The sequence below is a fragment of the Ornithorhynchus anatinus genome, chromosome X1, assembly GCF_004115215.2.
Source record: "Ornithorhynchus anatinus isolate Pmale09 chromosome X1, mOrnAna1.pri.v4, whole genome shotgun sequence".
Taxonomy (NCBI): domain Eukaryota; kingdom Metazoa; phylum Chordata; class Mammalia; order Monotremata; family Ornithorhynchidae; genus Ornithorhynchus; species Ornithorhynchus anatinus.
The window spans coordinates 86,884,911-86,902,028 of record NC_041749.1 but is presented as its reverse complement, the minus strand read 5'-3'; the positions used below and the strand labels follow the sequence as shown (position 1 = coordinate 86,902,028).

At 50.1% G+C, this 17,118-nt stretch overlaps 1 protein-coding gene across 7 annotated transcripts in view; it reads right to left on the bottom strand.

The window, feature by feature from the left end:
• Positions 1-418: 418 nt before the first annotated feature.
• The window catches only part of PRKCD (protein kinase C delta), a 56,034-nt gene continuing 39,334 nt past the window's right edge, over positions 419-17,118 (bottom strand). For 4 of the 7 annotated variants that reach the window (XM_039910170.1, XM_039910168.1, XM_039910169.1 and 1 more), the window contains 15 exons: positions 14,107-14,167; positions 13,448-13,586; positions 11,687-11,718; positions 10,745-10,830; positions 9,649-9,778; positions 9,061-9,185; positions 8,855-8,948; positions 8,013-8,119; positions 6,874-7,047; positions 6,602-6,693; positions 5,846-5,908; positions 5,203-5,341; positions 2,152-2,340; positions 1,739-1,867; positions 774-1,147 (listed from right to left, as the gene is read on the bottom strand). In XM_039910170.1, the coding sequence (XP_039766104.1) occupies positions 794-1,147; positions 1,739-1,867; positions 2,152-2,340; positions 5,203-5,341; positions 5,846-5,908; positions 6,602-6,693; positions 6,874-7,047; positions 8,013-8,119; positions 8,855-8,948; positions 9,061-9,185; positions 9,649-9,778; positions 10,745-10,830; positions 11,687-11,718; positions 13,448-13,586; positions 14,107-14,167 (1,914 nt within the window). In that variant the 3' untranslated portion in view covers positions 774-793. Of the gene's footprint in view, positions 741-773; positions 1,148-1,738; positions 1,868-2,151; positions 2,341-3,224; positions 3,318-5,202; positions 5,342-5,845; positions 5,909-6,601; positions 6,694-6,873; positions 7,048-8,012; positions 8,120-8,854; positions 8,949-9,060; positions 9,186-9,648; positions 9,779-10,744; positions 10,831-11,686; positions 11,719-13,447; positions 13,587-14,106; positions 14,168-14,844; positions 14,974-17,118 lie in introns of those variants that run through there. The other 3 variants (XM_039910171.1, XM_029050909.2, XM_039910172.1) reach the window with 3 other exon arrangements.

Sequence of the window (17,118 nt, the reverse complement as noted above, 5' to 3'; positions counted from 1 at the left end):
GGGAAGGGGCAAGTAAAGAGTAGGTTGCTCTGTTTAAGGACCATGGAGGTAACTTTATTGAAAACACCAAAAAAAAAAAAAATCAACCCACCTTCAATCGCCTCCCCTCCCCCCTCCCCCCACCCCCAACCCGACTCTCTTGGAGCAAGATATACAGCTTACTATATATACGTATATATCGATAGCTATATATGTGTGCGTATATATACATATACACGCACCCACATATATAGATATAGATATATATATATCTATATATATCACACATTTTTAACAGACACAGGATTTACACCCCCCCCACACATACACACACATGCACACACACATACACACCCCATCAGAGGAGGCGAAGAGAATTCACAAACAATTCACAGAGTAAGGTACCTTAAAATTCAACCATGCAAAAGTAACTTCTTCGTTTGAGGAGGCGAGAAAAAAACATTTCAATGACACTGATGCTTGTTATTAGAGAAGACAAGGAGGAAGGAAACGGAGTGGCCTGCTCACACTTGTTGGCGTGAGCTTGTGTGGCTAAACCCCTGGGCTGGGAGAACGGCATGTTTTCTTTAGTTGGGGGAGCTTTTCTTTTGCAAGAGCCGATCAAAAATGGGATTGATAAAGTTGAAACCATCAAAGGCAGCCTGGTCCATGGACTCAATGAGGTTCTTGTCGCTGTAGGATAAACGCGGCTTCTCGCTCAGGAATTCTCGGTCAAAATTGGTGTAGTCACTAGCTGATTTCTGGAGGAGCCAAACAGGGCTGGTGTGAGTAGACTGGAGAGATCAGACTCCATTCACCTGCCCCAGCTGAGCCTAATGGAGCCTGCTTTCCCTCTCTGCTGTGGGCGGGGGGAGCCCTCTGCTCTGAAGGCATATTCATCGGGGACCCCGGTTGATGCCCGTTTCTTCCCAAACATCCTCCCCTGCCCCCCGGCCCAGTTTAGCATTGGGGCGGGGCCCGCTAGACTCAGCTTAGTCTCCTCCGGCTGGCCAGGTTCTCTGATGAAGGGTTTGGGGATCGGGGGGTGGGCTGGGCCCCTCCCTTGGATGTGCAGCTCCATAGGTAGGTAGGTCTCTTGCACTGAAGACTGCGATGGTCTCTGGAGTGCAAGCCCCGCCCCCTCACTCCAGATCACTCTGGCTGCAGCCTGAGGAGAGATTTCAGGCACAAGCCCAAGGGCCCATGCCACCTGTAGCCATCAATCAATGGTGTTAAGTGCTTACTGGGTGCAGAGCACTGTAATAAGTACTTGGAAGAGTGTGGTACCACAGAATTGACAGACATGTCCCCTGCCCCCAAGGAGCTTACAGGAGAGAAGACGTGATGCAGGCCACTACCCCGAGTGTCTACATTTTGATTGAATAAAATTGAGTTGTTAGGGTTGAGTGTTTTTCCATCTTGTTTTAAACACTTTCCCTTTGGCTTCTCTGAGAGGCAGATACAGGGGTGGAGGGAGCGGGGGAAGTAGCAAAATTGAGGAGAAAAAGAAGAGGGCAGGGAGTTACACAATATGGGAAGAGAGGGAGAGAAAATGAAAAAAGTAGCCTGGCCTAGCCCACACTTTGACACTTTCTCTCTAAAGTGAGGAAGAAGGAGGTGAGGGGAAATCTGAAAAGGAAAGAGGACGGTTGATAGGAGGAAGGATGGGACACAAGAAAGGGCTCAGGGTACGAATGGGGTGAAGGTGAGAGGAAGGGCACGAGCCCCTGTGGTCCCGACTCGGAACCAAGTCACCTACCACTTTGGGCTTGAAAGGTGGAGTCACTTGCCGCTTTTCTAACAACGTCCAGTTGATGGATTTGAAGAAGGTGTGCATCCTGATGTTTCCGGTCACCCCTAGCCTTTTGTTTGGATCTCTGTCAAATAACTGCAACAAACAGGAGGGTATGAAGGGGGAATGTCAGTAGGCCTGGCCCCAAAGTATATTAGGGATAGTGTGCAGAGCATCATGGGATGGTGGGGGGGCGGGCGTTACAATAAACATTTTAGGGTTAGTGAGGTTCCCTGTATGCTGTGTATGTCAAAAGTAGGGGAGATGTAAATAAAAGGAGTGGGATATGGGAGCATGGGGTGGGGAGGAGGTAGATGGGATGGGGGCTAAGGAGCCCAGCTTGGAGAGCCCCACCTCAGTTGGAGTTCCAGCGGTCTTACTTTCTCTAGGATGTCCTTCGACTCTTTGGTGATCCAACGGGGGAAGTAGGGGTTGTCCAGCCGGATGGATTCAAACAGTTCGTCCTCATCATCCCCGTGGAAGGGAGACTGCCCGATGAGCATCTCATAGAGTAGAACCCCATATGACCACCAGTCCACGGAGAATGTGTACTTATGGCCTTGCAGAATCTGCCCGAGGGGAGAATGAAGATCTCATAGAGTAGAACCCCCATGACCACCTCTGACATCACCACTCTGTCCGGGGAGCACCCAGTGGGGCTCGTTACCGGCTCTGCCACTTGTCAGCTGTGTGACTGTGGGCAAGTCACTTAACTTCTCTGTGCCTCAGTTACCTCATCTGTAAAATGGGGATTAAGACTGTGAGCCTCACATGGGACAACCTGATTAGCCTGTATCTACTCTAGCGCTTAGAACAGTGCTCTGCACATAGTAAGTGCTTAACAAATACCAACATTATTATTATTATTCACAACCATATCCACCTTTCCATCTGTACTTTCTTTGGCATCTTTCATCCCCCACCCCCTCCCCTACTGTTCAGAGAGGCTCTCATGCTCTCATTTCTCTCCCGAGATCCCCGAGAGGAAAGAAGGGTGGAAGGAAAGGAGAGCAAAGGAGGGACGGACAAGCCCAGGAAAAGTTAAATGAATTGCCTACAGTCACACAGTAGGTCGGGCCAGAACTGGCTCTACAGCCCAGGCATCTTGATGTAGGGTTACGAGAGGGACAGGCCAAGTCTCCTCTTTAAAAACGGTCAGAGCTAACAGTAGTTTTGCTACGAGTTATGTTTTGCTCAAATATACTGTAATGTTTCGGGGGTTTTTTTTCCTTCCTCCTTAAATGATCTACGAGTGGGCTCCTGGGCCAGACTGATGAGTGAGGGGGAAGAGACAAACCCTTGCAGGGGGCTTTTTCACCTGGATGATGTCACAAGAGACTGAACCAGTAGTGGACCAGGAATTGTCAGGGCCGGGAACAGAGAAAGGGTTTAATGGGAGGCAGACAGGCTGACCTGGTCTCTGGTTGGACATCGCTCACTGAGGCTGCAGCCCTGTGGCTCAAAGGAACATTTACAGAGACTCTGCAAACGGTAAAGTAGCATTTTGGGAATTTGAAGTCATTTAAACTCTCGTTTAGGATTCACCCTGCAGAAAGGAAAGATTGCATTTTGAACTAAGACTTTATTTTCTGCTCTTCTGGTCCATGACCTGGTGATTAGCAGGACTTCTGGAATGTGACATCTGTTCATTGCTCCAGTCTTTAAAGGTGGTTTCTTCATCCCCTTCATTTACCTTTAGTTTTAGTTTACAACTAAAATAACGCCCACCCCCACCCCCAACCTCACTGCTGTGAACTGTGACTGGTATCTATGCCCCTGTTTACATTCACACACTTGAGAAAAGGGATAGAAAGGTCTTAAGTAGGGAAGCCTTAGTGCTGGACTATAAAAACGTAACCCCAACTGTTTCCAGGGTTACTTTGCAGGAGTATCTTTTCAAGCCATTGTATGGTGGCAGCTGCTTAGTTAGAAGACCTTGTAAAATGAGGGTGTTCTAGCTGGGGAACATTCTGCCATGAAGAATGGAAGACTAGAGGCCCTGCTCTACAAAAACCTTTATGCTTCACCTGAAGAAAGTGCTGAGGTGTGCAGGGATAAGTTAGATCTGGCGAGTCCTGAAGGGGGACTATGAGCAAGAAACCCCCTCCTCTCTGCACCCCCATCCCTCCGGGGTACATGCTAAAACTGGCAGACAGTTGGGTCAGACAGGGAGAGCTCAAAGCGCAATTTCCTCCTACCCCTACTATAAGGCTAAAGTGAGCCACGGGGTAGATGGGTCAAGTGGCAAACCCCACTACCTCTTCCGGTGACTACAGAGCCCCCACCTCGATAGAGTCCCTGTTTGTCAGCCTAGTTACTGCTTAGTCCTGGTTGAAGACTTGTATTGGGTAGTGATTATGCCCACTGAGCAGAGTTTTGGTGACGGGGGGGAGGGTGAGTGGAAAGGGGGTGAATTTTAGGGGAGCTGACTGGGAGAGAAACAGGCTTCAAAGAGTTTATAGGTGGAAAAGCCACCATTTGGGAGCTTTTTCAGCCCTACCTGCTATGCAACTCTCAGGTCTTGTCAGAGAGCTGGAGTGAGGTTGGGAGTCCAGCTTGGAAAATGGTAGGGGTTATGACCCCCGTGGAGTGGGCAGCTATGCTACAAAGTCAAAAACACATATCTTATTTTTCTCAAATGACCATGCTAGCTCTGAGGCTAAATTTCCTGAGATTATGGAGTTGCTCTTTGGAGGGAAGCAGGCAGAGGTGAAAGCTGAGCCACCCCCATCTGAGGGCAAAAAGAGAGCTCTCCAGGCTGAGTTTCCTCAGACCTGTAACAGAAATCATGAAAGGGATGGAAAATAGGTCCTAAGAGGAAAGGTTGTGGAGTTCACAGGGGCTGCAGTTGGGGAGGGGGGCAGTGTCAGCCTAGAGAAAGCTGAGGAGAAACTCGATGAAACTCAAGCCTACAAAGGGCTTTCATGGTGAGGATGTTCTCTAAAGCCACTGGAGAATGGGGACCAAGGGGAAAAGGGCTTAAACTATAACAGGAGCAGTTTGGATTGGGCAGAAGGAAGAACTTCTTGACTATGAGTGTGATGAAGTACTGGAATGGGGCTGCTGAGAGAGTCAGGGAATCTCCAACCTTGGGAGTCTTTGAGAAAAGGATCGGCACCTCACTGGTGCTGGCTGGTTTAGATGTTCACCTGCCTGGAGACATGTGGCTGGGCCACCCAGAACCCTTGAGAACCCTGGCAGTTCTGGGATTCCATGAAACCAGAAACCAAATCTCCATCTCCTAGTTCCCAGGAGTGACTACTTGACTGCTCCTCTGGGACGAAGGAGTTGGCCAAGAACTGGCCCCCCACCCCAACCCACCTTCCTGACCTGGCAGGTCTCACTGGACATCTGGAATGAGCTCTTTAGCCCTTTCCACCCTAATCTTCATCCCCCCCTGAGCCTAGGCCCTGCTGGTCTGCTGCCCTCACCTCTGGGGCTATGTAGTCTGGAGTGCCACAAAAGGTGCTTGCCCGGTTCTCTCCCACCACGTTCTCCTTGCACATCCCAAAGTCAGCAATCTTGATGTGCCCATCTTTATCCAGCATCACATTATCCAGTTTGAGGTCCCTGTGGGCAGCAGAAAGGAGAGGACTGTCAGGGACTGTGAGCCCCAAGTGGGGTAAAGATTGTGTCTGATAGATTAACTTGTATCTACCCAGCACTTAGAACAGTGCTTGACACACTGAAAGAGCTTAACAGATATTATTATTAATAATAATAATAATAATAATAATGATAGCCTCCAAGGACAGGGACCTGCCTTTCCATCAGAACTTTCCTTCTTCCCTTCCTTTGCCAGGGATCAGGATCTTTTCCCCAGAAACCTTTTTGGGGAAGCTCAGGATCTGGGCTGGGATCTGAACCTTTTCCCCCTCTCGGTCCCCATCTGGGTGTCAGATGTGCCTGGGCAAGCCAGCTGCCATCCCCTGGCTCCTAGCCCCTACCCAGATGGCCCTCAACCCCCACTGCCACTGTGGCTCCAGCTCCCTGGCCATATTCGGGCTCACGGAGAAAGGCATTACCCAAGGGCCCAACTTCCCGAGACGAAAGACTGAAAATGACATCCCGAACCTGTAAATTATGCCTTTACTGTGCAGAAACTGCAAACCACACAGGATCTCTGCTCCATAAAACCTGAGGGTGAGAAGGCAGACATGTCAACGGGGGCACTTGGGGAAGCAATGGGGCTACTTGAGGGTAGAGGTGAGGGGAAGGGATCCCCTTACCCTGCCCCATGTTCCCAGCTCCTGTCATCAGGTCAGGGTTGATGAGAGGTGATGGGAGGTTCAGTGCAAAGAGGGTAAAGGGACCCTGGGCCCCAGACAGAGAGGCTGCTGTACTGGGGGATGAAGTTCCATCTGTCTTTTTATCCTTGGGACCCCCTAGGTCTGGCCAGAGCTCAGATCAGAGTTGCTCTGGGGACTAGCCAGGAACTTAGGGCCCCCATCTCCCTTCTAGACTATAAGCTTGCTGTGCACAGGGAATGTGTCTGTCTATTGTTATACTGTATTCTCACAAGCGCTTAGTACAGTGCTTTGCACACAGTAAGCACTCAATAAATACAATTGGCTGACTATCTCGAAACATCACTGACATGTTCCCAATGTCCAGGGACTCCTTGGCTTCTTTCTCCTGCAACCTTTTCCCTGCCCCCGACACTACTCCTTGACTCAGAATAGATCTTTCCTCTCCCCCTCTTCCCTAGAACTCCCTCCCAGGGTCTCCCCCAGTGGCTAGTTGGAAGGAAGGATGGGGCTCTGCTCTGTCTTCTCCAGTTGTGCCCTCCCCCATGCCTTCTCAGCACAGGCCACCCCCGGCCCTTCCTACGTGGCTCTGTAGAGGTCGAATCGGCCCTTGTCCTGGATGTGGAACATCAGGTCTCCCCCATTCAGGAATTCCATGACAAAGAATAGATGGTCCTGGTGCAGAAGACAAGTGGGGAGAAGAAAGCATGCATCAGACAGAGATGGTAGGGGCTGGGGGCCTTGAGGCTGTGCTTTCCAGGGGTCTGGGCCCCAAAGTGGAGGTAGCGGGGGGCAGGATTAGAAAACAAAACGTTTGGGGACTGCTTGCTAGAGCAGGGAGGGAAGAGGAAGTACCTTGGTTTGGAAGGTGCAGAACAGGTGGGTGAGAAATGGATTCTCCCAAGCTAGCGCTAGCACCCGCTTTTCTACCATAGTGCACTCGACATCATCATCAATCAGAACAACATCCTTCTTGAGTGCCTTGATGGCGAAGAACTCCCCCTTTCCCTTCAGTTCTGCCAGAAGCACCTGAGGGGTAAAGAGATGTTGAATCAGTGACAGAGGGAATGGAGACATGGAACGAGCCTATGGGAATCACGTTATCGCAGCCATTTGAATGAGCACAGACCAACCAGCTGTTAGCCTAAAAGATATCTGGCTAAGAGCAGGACAAGAAGAGTAGCAGCTTGGCCTACTGGATAGGGCCTGGGAGTCAGAAGGACCTGGGTTCTAATCCCAGTTCCGCCACTTGTCGGTTGTGTGACCCTGGGCAAGTCACTTCACTTCTCTGTTAGCTCAGTTACCTCATCTGTAAAATGGGAACAAATGCTGTGAACCCCATGTGGGACAGGGACTGTGTCCAACTTGATTAGCTTGTCTGTCCCCCAGCGCTTAGAACAGTGCTTGACACGTAGTAAGTACTTAACAAATACTATCATTATTAGTATTGCTCACCTCTGTGTTACCACCACCCCTTGTGTCTACCCCAGCGCTTAGAATAGTGCTTGGCACATAGTAAGTGCTTAACAAATACCATCATTATTATTATTATTCTCGATTGTGAACCAAGATAGGAGAAAGTCAGGGAGAGAAAGTTGGGAAAGGGGATGAGCGGGAGGTGAGTGAGTGCAGGGCCCAGTATTGTGTCTCTGACAGTGGCCTCAGGATATGTGGAGGAACCACGTGCTGGCTGCCCTCCTTGCCACCAAGTCTATTGTTTAGAGACAGACCAGCAACCAGCCCCAGCTTTCCCCCTAGGAGCCCATTATGGGCCGCTTGTCCAGGAATGTATCCATTCCCCTCTTTGGAACCTGGTACTTTCAGCCTCCTTTCTGGGGGAATGAATTCCACACATTGATCAGCCACTGGGTAAAAAAGTATTTCTTCTGGAGTGTCAGCGAGCAAGAATGGGTATCCCCACGGTATTGTGGAGTGCATCTTCCCTGTCCTTTTTTGCTCCCACCCCACTCCTCCTAGGCCTTTCAGCTCCTCACCTTTCCAAAGCTTCCCTTGCCCAAGACTTTGTGGAAGGTAAAGTTCTCGATGTTCAGATTATGCTTTTCCTCTAGGATTTCTTTAGGTGTTTTAGAGGTTGATGGTTCTATGGGAAGAAGCAGTGTGTCAGATTCCTCCCTCTCCTCCAGCTTCCCTGGGGGTGATCGGGAGAATCCTGGGTTCCGGCCACACCCCCGGGGCGCTGCAGTGTCCCCTTAGGACTGAGAGGGTCCCCAATCCAGGGTGGGTGGGTGAGCGTCCCCTCCTCCCCGCCCTCCCCGCCCCCCATTGGCGTTCTTCCAGTCACTCAGCCTGGGTTGGGGCAGAGCCAGAGAAAGCAGAGCAGGGTCCTCATTCCCAGATGCAGCCACGCCCACAGTAACCCCTGGGGGGCTCTTCGGGTTCTGGGTCCCTGACCAGAGTTCGGAGAGTGGCCGAGAAGGATTCAGGAAATGGGATTTTGGGTGAGGACTGAAACTGTCCCGATTGACTGGGTCGGGCTAATCATCTGGATGGCAGGACCTCTCCTGTCTCCTCTCTGGATTCCCGCCAAGGGCAGAAATTCCAAGGCAAGGCTGTTCTGGCTTATTCCCTGGTTCAGGGTTGACTTTCCTTTTCCCCCTGCATCAGGGGTCAGGTAGCTGAGAATAAAAGGGGAACCTACTGCCACCAGCTTCCACCAATGCGAGCGAGACCCCGCCAGGGCCACTCTGAGAGCCAGCTCCAAAGCCCTTCCGGCCCTCCCCGTCACCCCAGGGAAGGCTCAGGTGAGGAAACTGAAGCATAGACATCTCGGGTGGTCTCGGGCGTCATTTCGGGCCAGGTCCCTCAGTTTTCTCACCGGCACTGCACTCTCCTATGGTCTCCACCTTCTTCTCAACCGACTGGTAGATGCCAATACATTCCACATCCGCATCGGCTTTACGGCCGGTTTTCTGCAAAAGGAGGAGAGGCCAGTGAGGCTCCTGTTCGTCACCCTCCTCGCAGTCAGCCCAGCGATTGGCTGGGGTCAGCGTACCATCCCCCCCACCCCTACCATCCCCCTACCTTCATCTCCGGGGGCCTGAGAACCTGGCTAACTTGATTTAAAGCTTCAGCTAAAAGCTTCTGGTTGATGCCGCATAGATTCGCCACTTTCTTCTGACACTTGTGATGAACATTCATCCCGCATTCTGAGAGGCAGAGGAGGCACAGTCAAACCTGCCCTCTCCACAGCAGGGGGGAAGGAGCACTTTGAACCCGATTGAGTGAATAGGGTCAAAGGTCAGTGCAGATCCTCCTCTGGGCCCAATGGGACCCCAGCACTTTGGCTCAGGTGGTGAGCCGGGAGCCCCTGGCTCCCTCAACCCTTCCCTTCTCACTCACCTGCTTGGGGCCAAGGCCACCCCATAATGCTCCTGGCCTACACACTCCAGAGACCGAACCCGACTGCCCTGAGCTGGACTGGCTCTTCCCTCAATGGATCCAAAGGAGCAGGGCCTGACCTGGAAGTCAGGCTGCCCACCTCTTAGGGGCCCAGGAACTGGGACCATAAGATCTTTGAAGACTGAGCAAGAAGGGCAAGGGAAGGAGAACCTGGACCTCTGACTTGGTGCCACTTGGTCTCTTCCCCTTGTGCCCCCGCAGGCCACGCACCTTCACACTTTAACCCTTGCTTTACCAGCCCCCAGAGCAGGCTGCCACAGTGGTCGCAGAAAGTTGGGCTCATGTAATTGTTCATCTTGAAGCGGTGTGGCATGTCGATTTTGAAACGTTCCTTCTGGAACTGCATCCGGGCAGTTGGATGGGGAAGAGGCGGAGGGGAGAAAGGCGGAAGAAGCAAAGACCTTGTTAGTACAGAGGTGGGGCCTCGCAGCCCCCAAGGGTCCTAACCTTAGGAGCAGAAGTTGGAAAAGTCCAGCTGAGCTTGGAGCAATCAATCAACAGTTGGCATTAATCCAGTGCTTACCGTGTGCAGAGCACTGTACTAAGATCTTGGGAGAGTACAACATGAGGCAGGCAGTGGAACCCTCCAAGGGCACTCCCAGAAGAGGAGTCATGGTTGAAACCTCCTCAGTGTCCAATTTAAACCACCCCAGCATAGGTCATAGGAGGGAGCAGACCCCGGTGCCCACTGCAGCTGACCCCATTTCCTGGCCCAAGTGGGGGGTTGGGGAGGGTCATAGCCTAAGGCTGATTTGGTCCCCAACATCCATAGGGTTAGAGAAGTAGCGTGGCTTAGTGGAAAGAGCACGGGCTTGGGAGTCAGAGGACATGGGTTCTAATCCTGGCTCCACCACTTGTTTGCTGTGTGACCTTGAGCAAGTCACTCTGCCTCAGTTACCTCATCTGTAAAATGGGGATTAAGACTGTGAGCTCCACATGGGATAACCATGTAACTATCCCAGTGCTTAGAATAGTACATGGCACATAGTAAGTGCTTAACAAATACCATAATAATGATAATTATTAATAATCGTCCAGGAGGAAGATCATATCCTGACTAGAACAGCTCCAAGAGCTGGCTTTCACTCTGGCTTACATGCTAGGGGTACCAGAGCCCCATTCTCAAAGAAGAGAATCTGCCCTGGTCCCACTCACCAGGGCAACGTTAAGCCAATGTCTCAGGCCTTTCCCTCCAACCCGGATATAAAGTCCAAACCCTTATTTCACACAAAACTAGAGATCCTCTCTGCCCCCTCCCAGTGGGCCTTCTCAAACCTCTCCCCGCAGGATACCCAGCCAGGCTCACCTTAGTGTCTCTGCTGTTGGCCGCAGTCCCCGTGCATCTCCCAATGATCTTGTCGATGCATTTCTTATGGATTGCAGCGTTGCACTCTGGAGGGAGGGAGAAAGGGTGTAAGGCAGGAACAGAGACCATGACTGGCATCCATCCAGCCTTGGGGCACAATGCTGCCTGTTCTCCTCGGTTGCTGGCCTGCCCGCTGGCCAAGCTGTATCCCTCCCACGGCCCCTGGAGGCATCTGCTCCCCACACACTATCGGCAAAGGGCCAGTTTTTCTCTCCTCTCCCATCGTGCACTTGCCCCCAGTCCCGGGAGGGCACTGGAGGGGGACCTGAGGTTAGGGCTAGGGGATGGTGGGCTAGAATGACACCAGACCCAAAGCCATAGCCTTCCCCTCCTCCCCCTCCCCCCCACTCACAAAGGCAGCAGTAACTGCCTTCTGCTTTCCAGATGACGTCTGAAGGCCCTGACTGGGGGGACTGAAGCCATCATCTGCTGGTAGAGGGCTTCCATGGACCCTTCCTTCTCACTCCAATTCCCATCTCCCTGCCTATTCTGTGACTCTTCGTGGGGAAGCACAGGTGTCCTTGCCCTTACCCACCCTTTTTTTATGGTGTTTGTTAAGTGTTTTACCATGTGTCAAACACTGTTCTAAGCACTGATGTAGATAATAATGATGATATTTGTTAAGCACTTACTATGTGCCAAGCACTGTTTTAAGCAATGGAGTGGATACAAGGTAATCAGTTTGTCCCGTGTGGGGCTCAGTCTTAATCTCCATTTTACAGATGAGGTAACTGAGGCACAGAGAAGTTAAGTGACTTGCCCAAAGTCATACAGCTGATGAGTGGCGGAGTCAAGATTAGAACCCATGACCTCTGAGCCCGTGCTCTTTCCACTAAGCCACGCTGCTTCTCTACACGAGTTAATTAGGTTGGACACACTTACCTCTGCACTTGTATCCTTGCTTGTTAAGACCCCTAGAAGGCAAAGCAGACAGAAGCAACACACTTAGTGGGAAATGATCTCACACATCCAGGAGATGTCTAGCTGGGGGGACCAGGAACTCTGCCCCAAGGAGATTAGGACCTCACTGTGAAAGACCTCTCCACAGGTCCACCACCCAGGCCCCCCCAAACCCCTAATACTACCAGGTTCAACTCCCACCCACCCAAGACATCTGAGGAGTCAGTTCTGGCAAATTCCAAGTCCTGGAATCAGATCTGTCCTCCCTTCCCCGGCATTTTGGCAGGATGAACTTCCGCCAACATCCCAGCAAAGAGGCCATGGAATAGCTGCCAGTCCTGTCAGACTGGGAGGCCACTCTACTGTCCAAACACCAAACTAGCCCCATCCCATAGCCTGGGCTCTCAAGCTCATGGAGAAAAAAAGATGACAGCAGAGAGAGATGGAAAGAAGGAGGAAGAAAGGGGAGAGAAAAAGCAAAAGTGAAGAGGGAAAGACAGAGGAAGATTGTAAGAAAGATTGAAAGAAAAGTAGGGAGAAAAGAAAGGGAAGGAGAGAAAGGAAAAGAGAAAAAGATGGAAAGAAAAGGAAACAAAGGTAGAGAAGAGGGGAAAGAAAAATTGTCAGAAGAGAGGGGAAAAGTACAAAAGATAAAAAGAGAAGGAAAGAAAGAGAAAGGGTAAGAAAGGGGCAAAGGGAAAGAGAAAAAGGATAGAGGGAGGAAAACTAATTATGGTACTTGCTAAGTGCTTACTATGTGCCAAGCACTGTTCTAAGTGCTGGAGTAGATACAAGTTAATCAGTTTGGACCCTGATATTGAAGAAAAAGGAGAGAACTAAAGCAAGACAGAGGGAAAGAATGTACAAGAGAAAGGGAAAAAGAATGGAGGAAGGGAAGAGAGGTAAAGAAAGAGAAGGAAAGGAAGGGAAAAGAGAATGAGAGGCATAAAGAAAGAAAGGGCAGGGAAAATGGAGAAAGAAAGGGAATGAGGGAGAAAGAGAAAGAAAAAGGAAGGAAGGGTGGGGAAAAGATAGAGGGGAAGAAGAATAAAGGAAGAAAGAGAAAATGAGGTCAAATAAAGGGTGAGGGGGAGAGAAGGAGAGAGAAAAAGGTTAAGGCAGAGAAAGAGACATACAGTGAGAGGCAGAAAGAAGGCAAGGAGGAAGAATAAAAAAGAGGTGGAAAGGAGAAAAGAGGGAAATAAGGAAAGGAGTAGAGAGAGAAAGAAGGAAAGGGAAAGGGGGAAAGAGAAAGGAAAAGAAAATCTAAAGAGAAGATAAGAAAGAGGAAGAGAAAGAAAGGGAAAATAAAGGGGGAAGAGTAGAGGAAAGAGAAAGGAGAATGGTAAAAGAAAGGGGGAAAGAGAAAGGGAAAGAAATGAAAGGAAGAATGAAGGAATTAAAGAGAAAAAAGAAACAAGAGAAGGAGAGAAAGAAAGAAAGGAAAGGGAAAGAGAAAAGGAGAGAGGAAAAGAGAGAGTAGGGGAAGAAAAATGAAAAGAAAAGGGAAATGAGGAAAATAAGGAAGGAGATGGGAAAGAAAGGGAAAAAAGGGAAGAAAAGAAAGGGAGAGGTGATGAGAGAAGGGAGAAATAAAGAGAGGGAGAAAGAAAGGAAAAGAAATAGAGAAAAGACAAAGCTGTTTTTGACACTTCAGAGTTCTATGGAACTTATTTGATCTCCCTGGGCCTCCATCCAATTTTCAGAACCCTCCCTCAAGACCTTCCCTGGCTTTCTCCTCACCAGACAAAATCCCTGCAGACAGAGCAGAATGTGGGTTGTCCAAAGAAGGTGGCAATAAATTCATGGTTCTTGATGTAACGGATCTTCGCCTGCTTGATAGCCCCTCTGCGGTTCATGGTGCGATCAGAATCATCCTTGTCTAAGGGGAGGATACAAGAAGAAGGAAGCAGTCAGTCATTTGCCCCAGAGGTACGAGGAGATTGAGGTGGGGTACATGCCAGGTCATTGACGTGGGGTTGGGGAGCAACTGTGGAGTTAGGATTGTTGCATTCAAAACCTCAGAGGGGACTGTGACCCTAATTCCCGGGGGAAAGGTGGGAATGAGGGACATCTCCGTCAGGAGTTAGGATAGCATATAAATCAGGCAGATCGTCTGAGGAAAATGTCCAGGAAGCTCCAGCCTCCAACCAGGCCCTGAGCTCAAGGGGGTGGGTGGGGCTGACCTTAGGAGCATGCCCAGAGCCCACCATTGGTAGACAGCCTTGGCCTCTAACCCCATGGTCCAGGGGTCTTTTGGAGCTCTTCATTCTGAACAGTATGGTACACTAGTTCCAGGATTAGCATGAGCCCCGATTCCTCCAAAATAAAACCGATCCCCAGCCCCCAAGTTCTCCACCCCAGGTACAGGGTACCTCCTGTCACCTGCCTCTCCCCATTACCTTTATCTTCTAAGAAATACTGCACAGCCATCAGCAATTTTGCCTGGGGTTGTAGGTCAAGCTGAGGGAAGAAGGGAGAAGCAAGAGGTTAAGAGGCCTGAGGGGTGTTCCCTTCACAGACCCCGCCCAGCTGAGTGGGCTGGTTGCAAAGAGTCCAGGAATGGGCCTGCCACTAACTCTCTGGGCTCTGGTGGGCTCACCTCAACTCCAACTGGGTTGACCAACTCTCAGCTGGACCCGATCCCCTTCCCACCTTCATATTTCCCCTGGGGAGGATAGGGTGCTGAGAAACTACAGCAACTGTTGAATGATATTATGGTCTTTAGGGAACCGAAAGGTTCTTTGCACCTCCCTAACCCTCCCCTCTTCCTGAAGCTGACAGGCAGAGCGGGAGGGGAAGTTACTTTTACACACACACACACACACACACACACACACACACACACACACCCCAAAAAAACACACACCCCTCTCTCTTCAAACTCAGAGCGGACGAGAAAAAATTACGTATTCCTGCCTGAGAGGCCCAAGTCAGGCAGCCATGAGGGAGGCAGAATCCCACTTAAGTACATGCTTTCACTCATAATTCCCCTAAATATCTTTATATATAAATGTGTTCACAATTTGTCTGCCATAAGTAGGTCTTTTAGGCCAGTGTTTTCCGGGGGTGGTTTCTGGTTAGGCCCAGCTAAACTCAGACCTTTCCACTCTCCTTAGAGTCCTAACCTTCATCCTTACATGTTTTGGGAGACTTTCTAGTTCCTTCGATTTGTCCCCCATGATGGTATCCCAACCCTCCAACCGCCGATCTTTGGGCTATTGTCTTCACAGCAATCCGTGGCAGAAAAATTGTCGGGGGGAAGGGTTGGGGGTGATAAGTACTTTAGGGGGAATTCTGGGTGATGTCATAATCTCTCTTTGATGTCTAGCCCCACCCCCCCACCCTGTTTAATCAGAGAAGTTAGGGTTGGGTTAGGGTTAGGGATAGGGTTATGGTTAGTTTTTCCCAGGATCTGAGAAAATCAAGGTCCTGTTTTCCTGCTCTTTCCTCAGGCTACCACTGCACAGCTCCTGGAAAGGAGGACTCTGAGAATTCAAATTCTGCAGCCTCTGAATCTCTATACCCAAGTTCTCCAAGGGTGTAGCTGGCATCTTCAGATAACCGCTAACTGGCAGGATTCTTCAGAGCTTGTCCTGACCCTCCCCCTGCCTACAAGAAGCTCTCCCCTATGAAAATCTCACAGAAAGAAGGCCCTAGCTCCCAACCCCATTGTCTCTAGGGCTGAGAGCCTTTCTCTGTCATTTCTGAAAGGGGAAAGATGGTGAAGGGAGAGTGGGAGAGGAGTTGGGGTGGGGGGGGCCTGAGGGGAAAACCATGAGGTGAACTCAGAGGGCTCAGCATTTCTCTGCCTCCCAGCTCCCTAGTCTCCCAAGGATCAGGGAGTCTGAGGGTAGAAGGGTGTTTTCCGAGCCTGAGCTATCATGCTTGAGGCAGACGGTTAAGAAGCCTCTTCCTGTTGAGACATCTCCTCTTCGTGGGGATGGAGAAAGGGGATGCGTGGTGTGAGAAGCCAAACCCCAGTGTCCTCTGTGGGCTTTTTGGTGTCAGTGAAAGGCAGACAAAGCTGAGGCTGGAAAGGATAGATGTGGACTGGTGGGAAAAGGTACAACTGGATTGTAAGCTCCTTGTGTGGGCAGGGATCGTGTCTACCAACTCTGTTTTATTATACTCTCCCAAGCGCTAAGTGCGTGCTCTGCATGCAGTAAGAGCTCAATAAATATCACTGATTGATTGAATTCCAGCCTCTGTCTCAACCCTTATGTGCCCTCCCTCTCCCCAAGTGGATAGACACAGATGGGAGGAAGCTCAGTACTGGGAAACAAGAGGCTGGGGGGCAGGGCTGGGCAGGCCTAGTTAGTAGAGGGTTGGGGTTGCTGGAGGGGAGTTGTGGGGCAATCAGGAACAGGAGACTGTCACAGAATACAAAGGACAGTAATGTGCATAAACAGACTTGCACATTCAAGAACCACAATTAATGAGCATGCAGTAGGAATAGGGAGGTGGTAGTAGTAGTTGTAAAGGTATTTACTGAGCACCCACTGGATGTAATACACTGTACTAAGCACTTGGGAAAGTACAACAGAAGCCAGAGACACATTTTTCTGCCTGCAAGGAGATTACACTCTAACAAGGGACACAGACATTCAAATATCTACAAATACAGTAATCAGAATAAATGAGTATGCAATTGAACATACATTGTTAAACAAGTGTTTAGGATGGATATCAATTGGTCAGTTAATAGTATTTCCTGAGTATTTACTTTTTTTTTGGGTACTTGTTAAGTGCTTCCTATGTGTCAAGCACTGTTCTAAGTGCTGAGGTAAATACAAATTAATCAGTTCAGACACAGTCCCTGTCTCACATGGGGCTCACAGTTTAATTAGGAGGGGCAACAGGTATTGAGGAAGCTGAGACCCTGAGAAGTTAAGTGACTTGCCCAAGGTCACACTGCAGACAAATGGTGGAGCCAGGATTAGAACCCAGGTGCCAGGTCCTCTGGCTCCCAGGCCTGCCCATACTCTGTGTTAAATAGTGTAGTAAGTGCTTGGAAGAGAACATTAGCGTTAGTAGAGACACGATCCCTGCCCACAAGGAGCTGACAATCTTGAAGGGAAGATGGATGCTAAAATAAGTTACAGGTAGGGGGTTGCAACAGAATATGAAGATATTTACATAAGTGCTGTGATGAGGAGATGGTGGGGTGAGTAACTAAGTGCTTAGTGGGTGAGGACACAAGTGCATAGATGACATAATAGGAAGGGAAATGGGTGGGGGAGATGAGAGATTAGTCAGGGAAGTTCTCCTGGAGGAGATGGGGTTTCAGAAGGGTTTTGAGGACGAGGAGAGTAGTAGTGGACTGTCAGATGTGAAGGGGGACAGAGTTCCAGGAAGGAGGGAGGGAATGAGCAGGAGGTGGATGGAGAGAGAAACTGAGCAAGGCACATTGA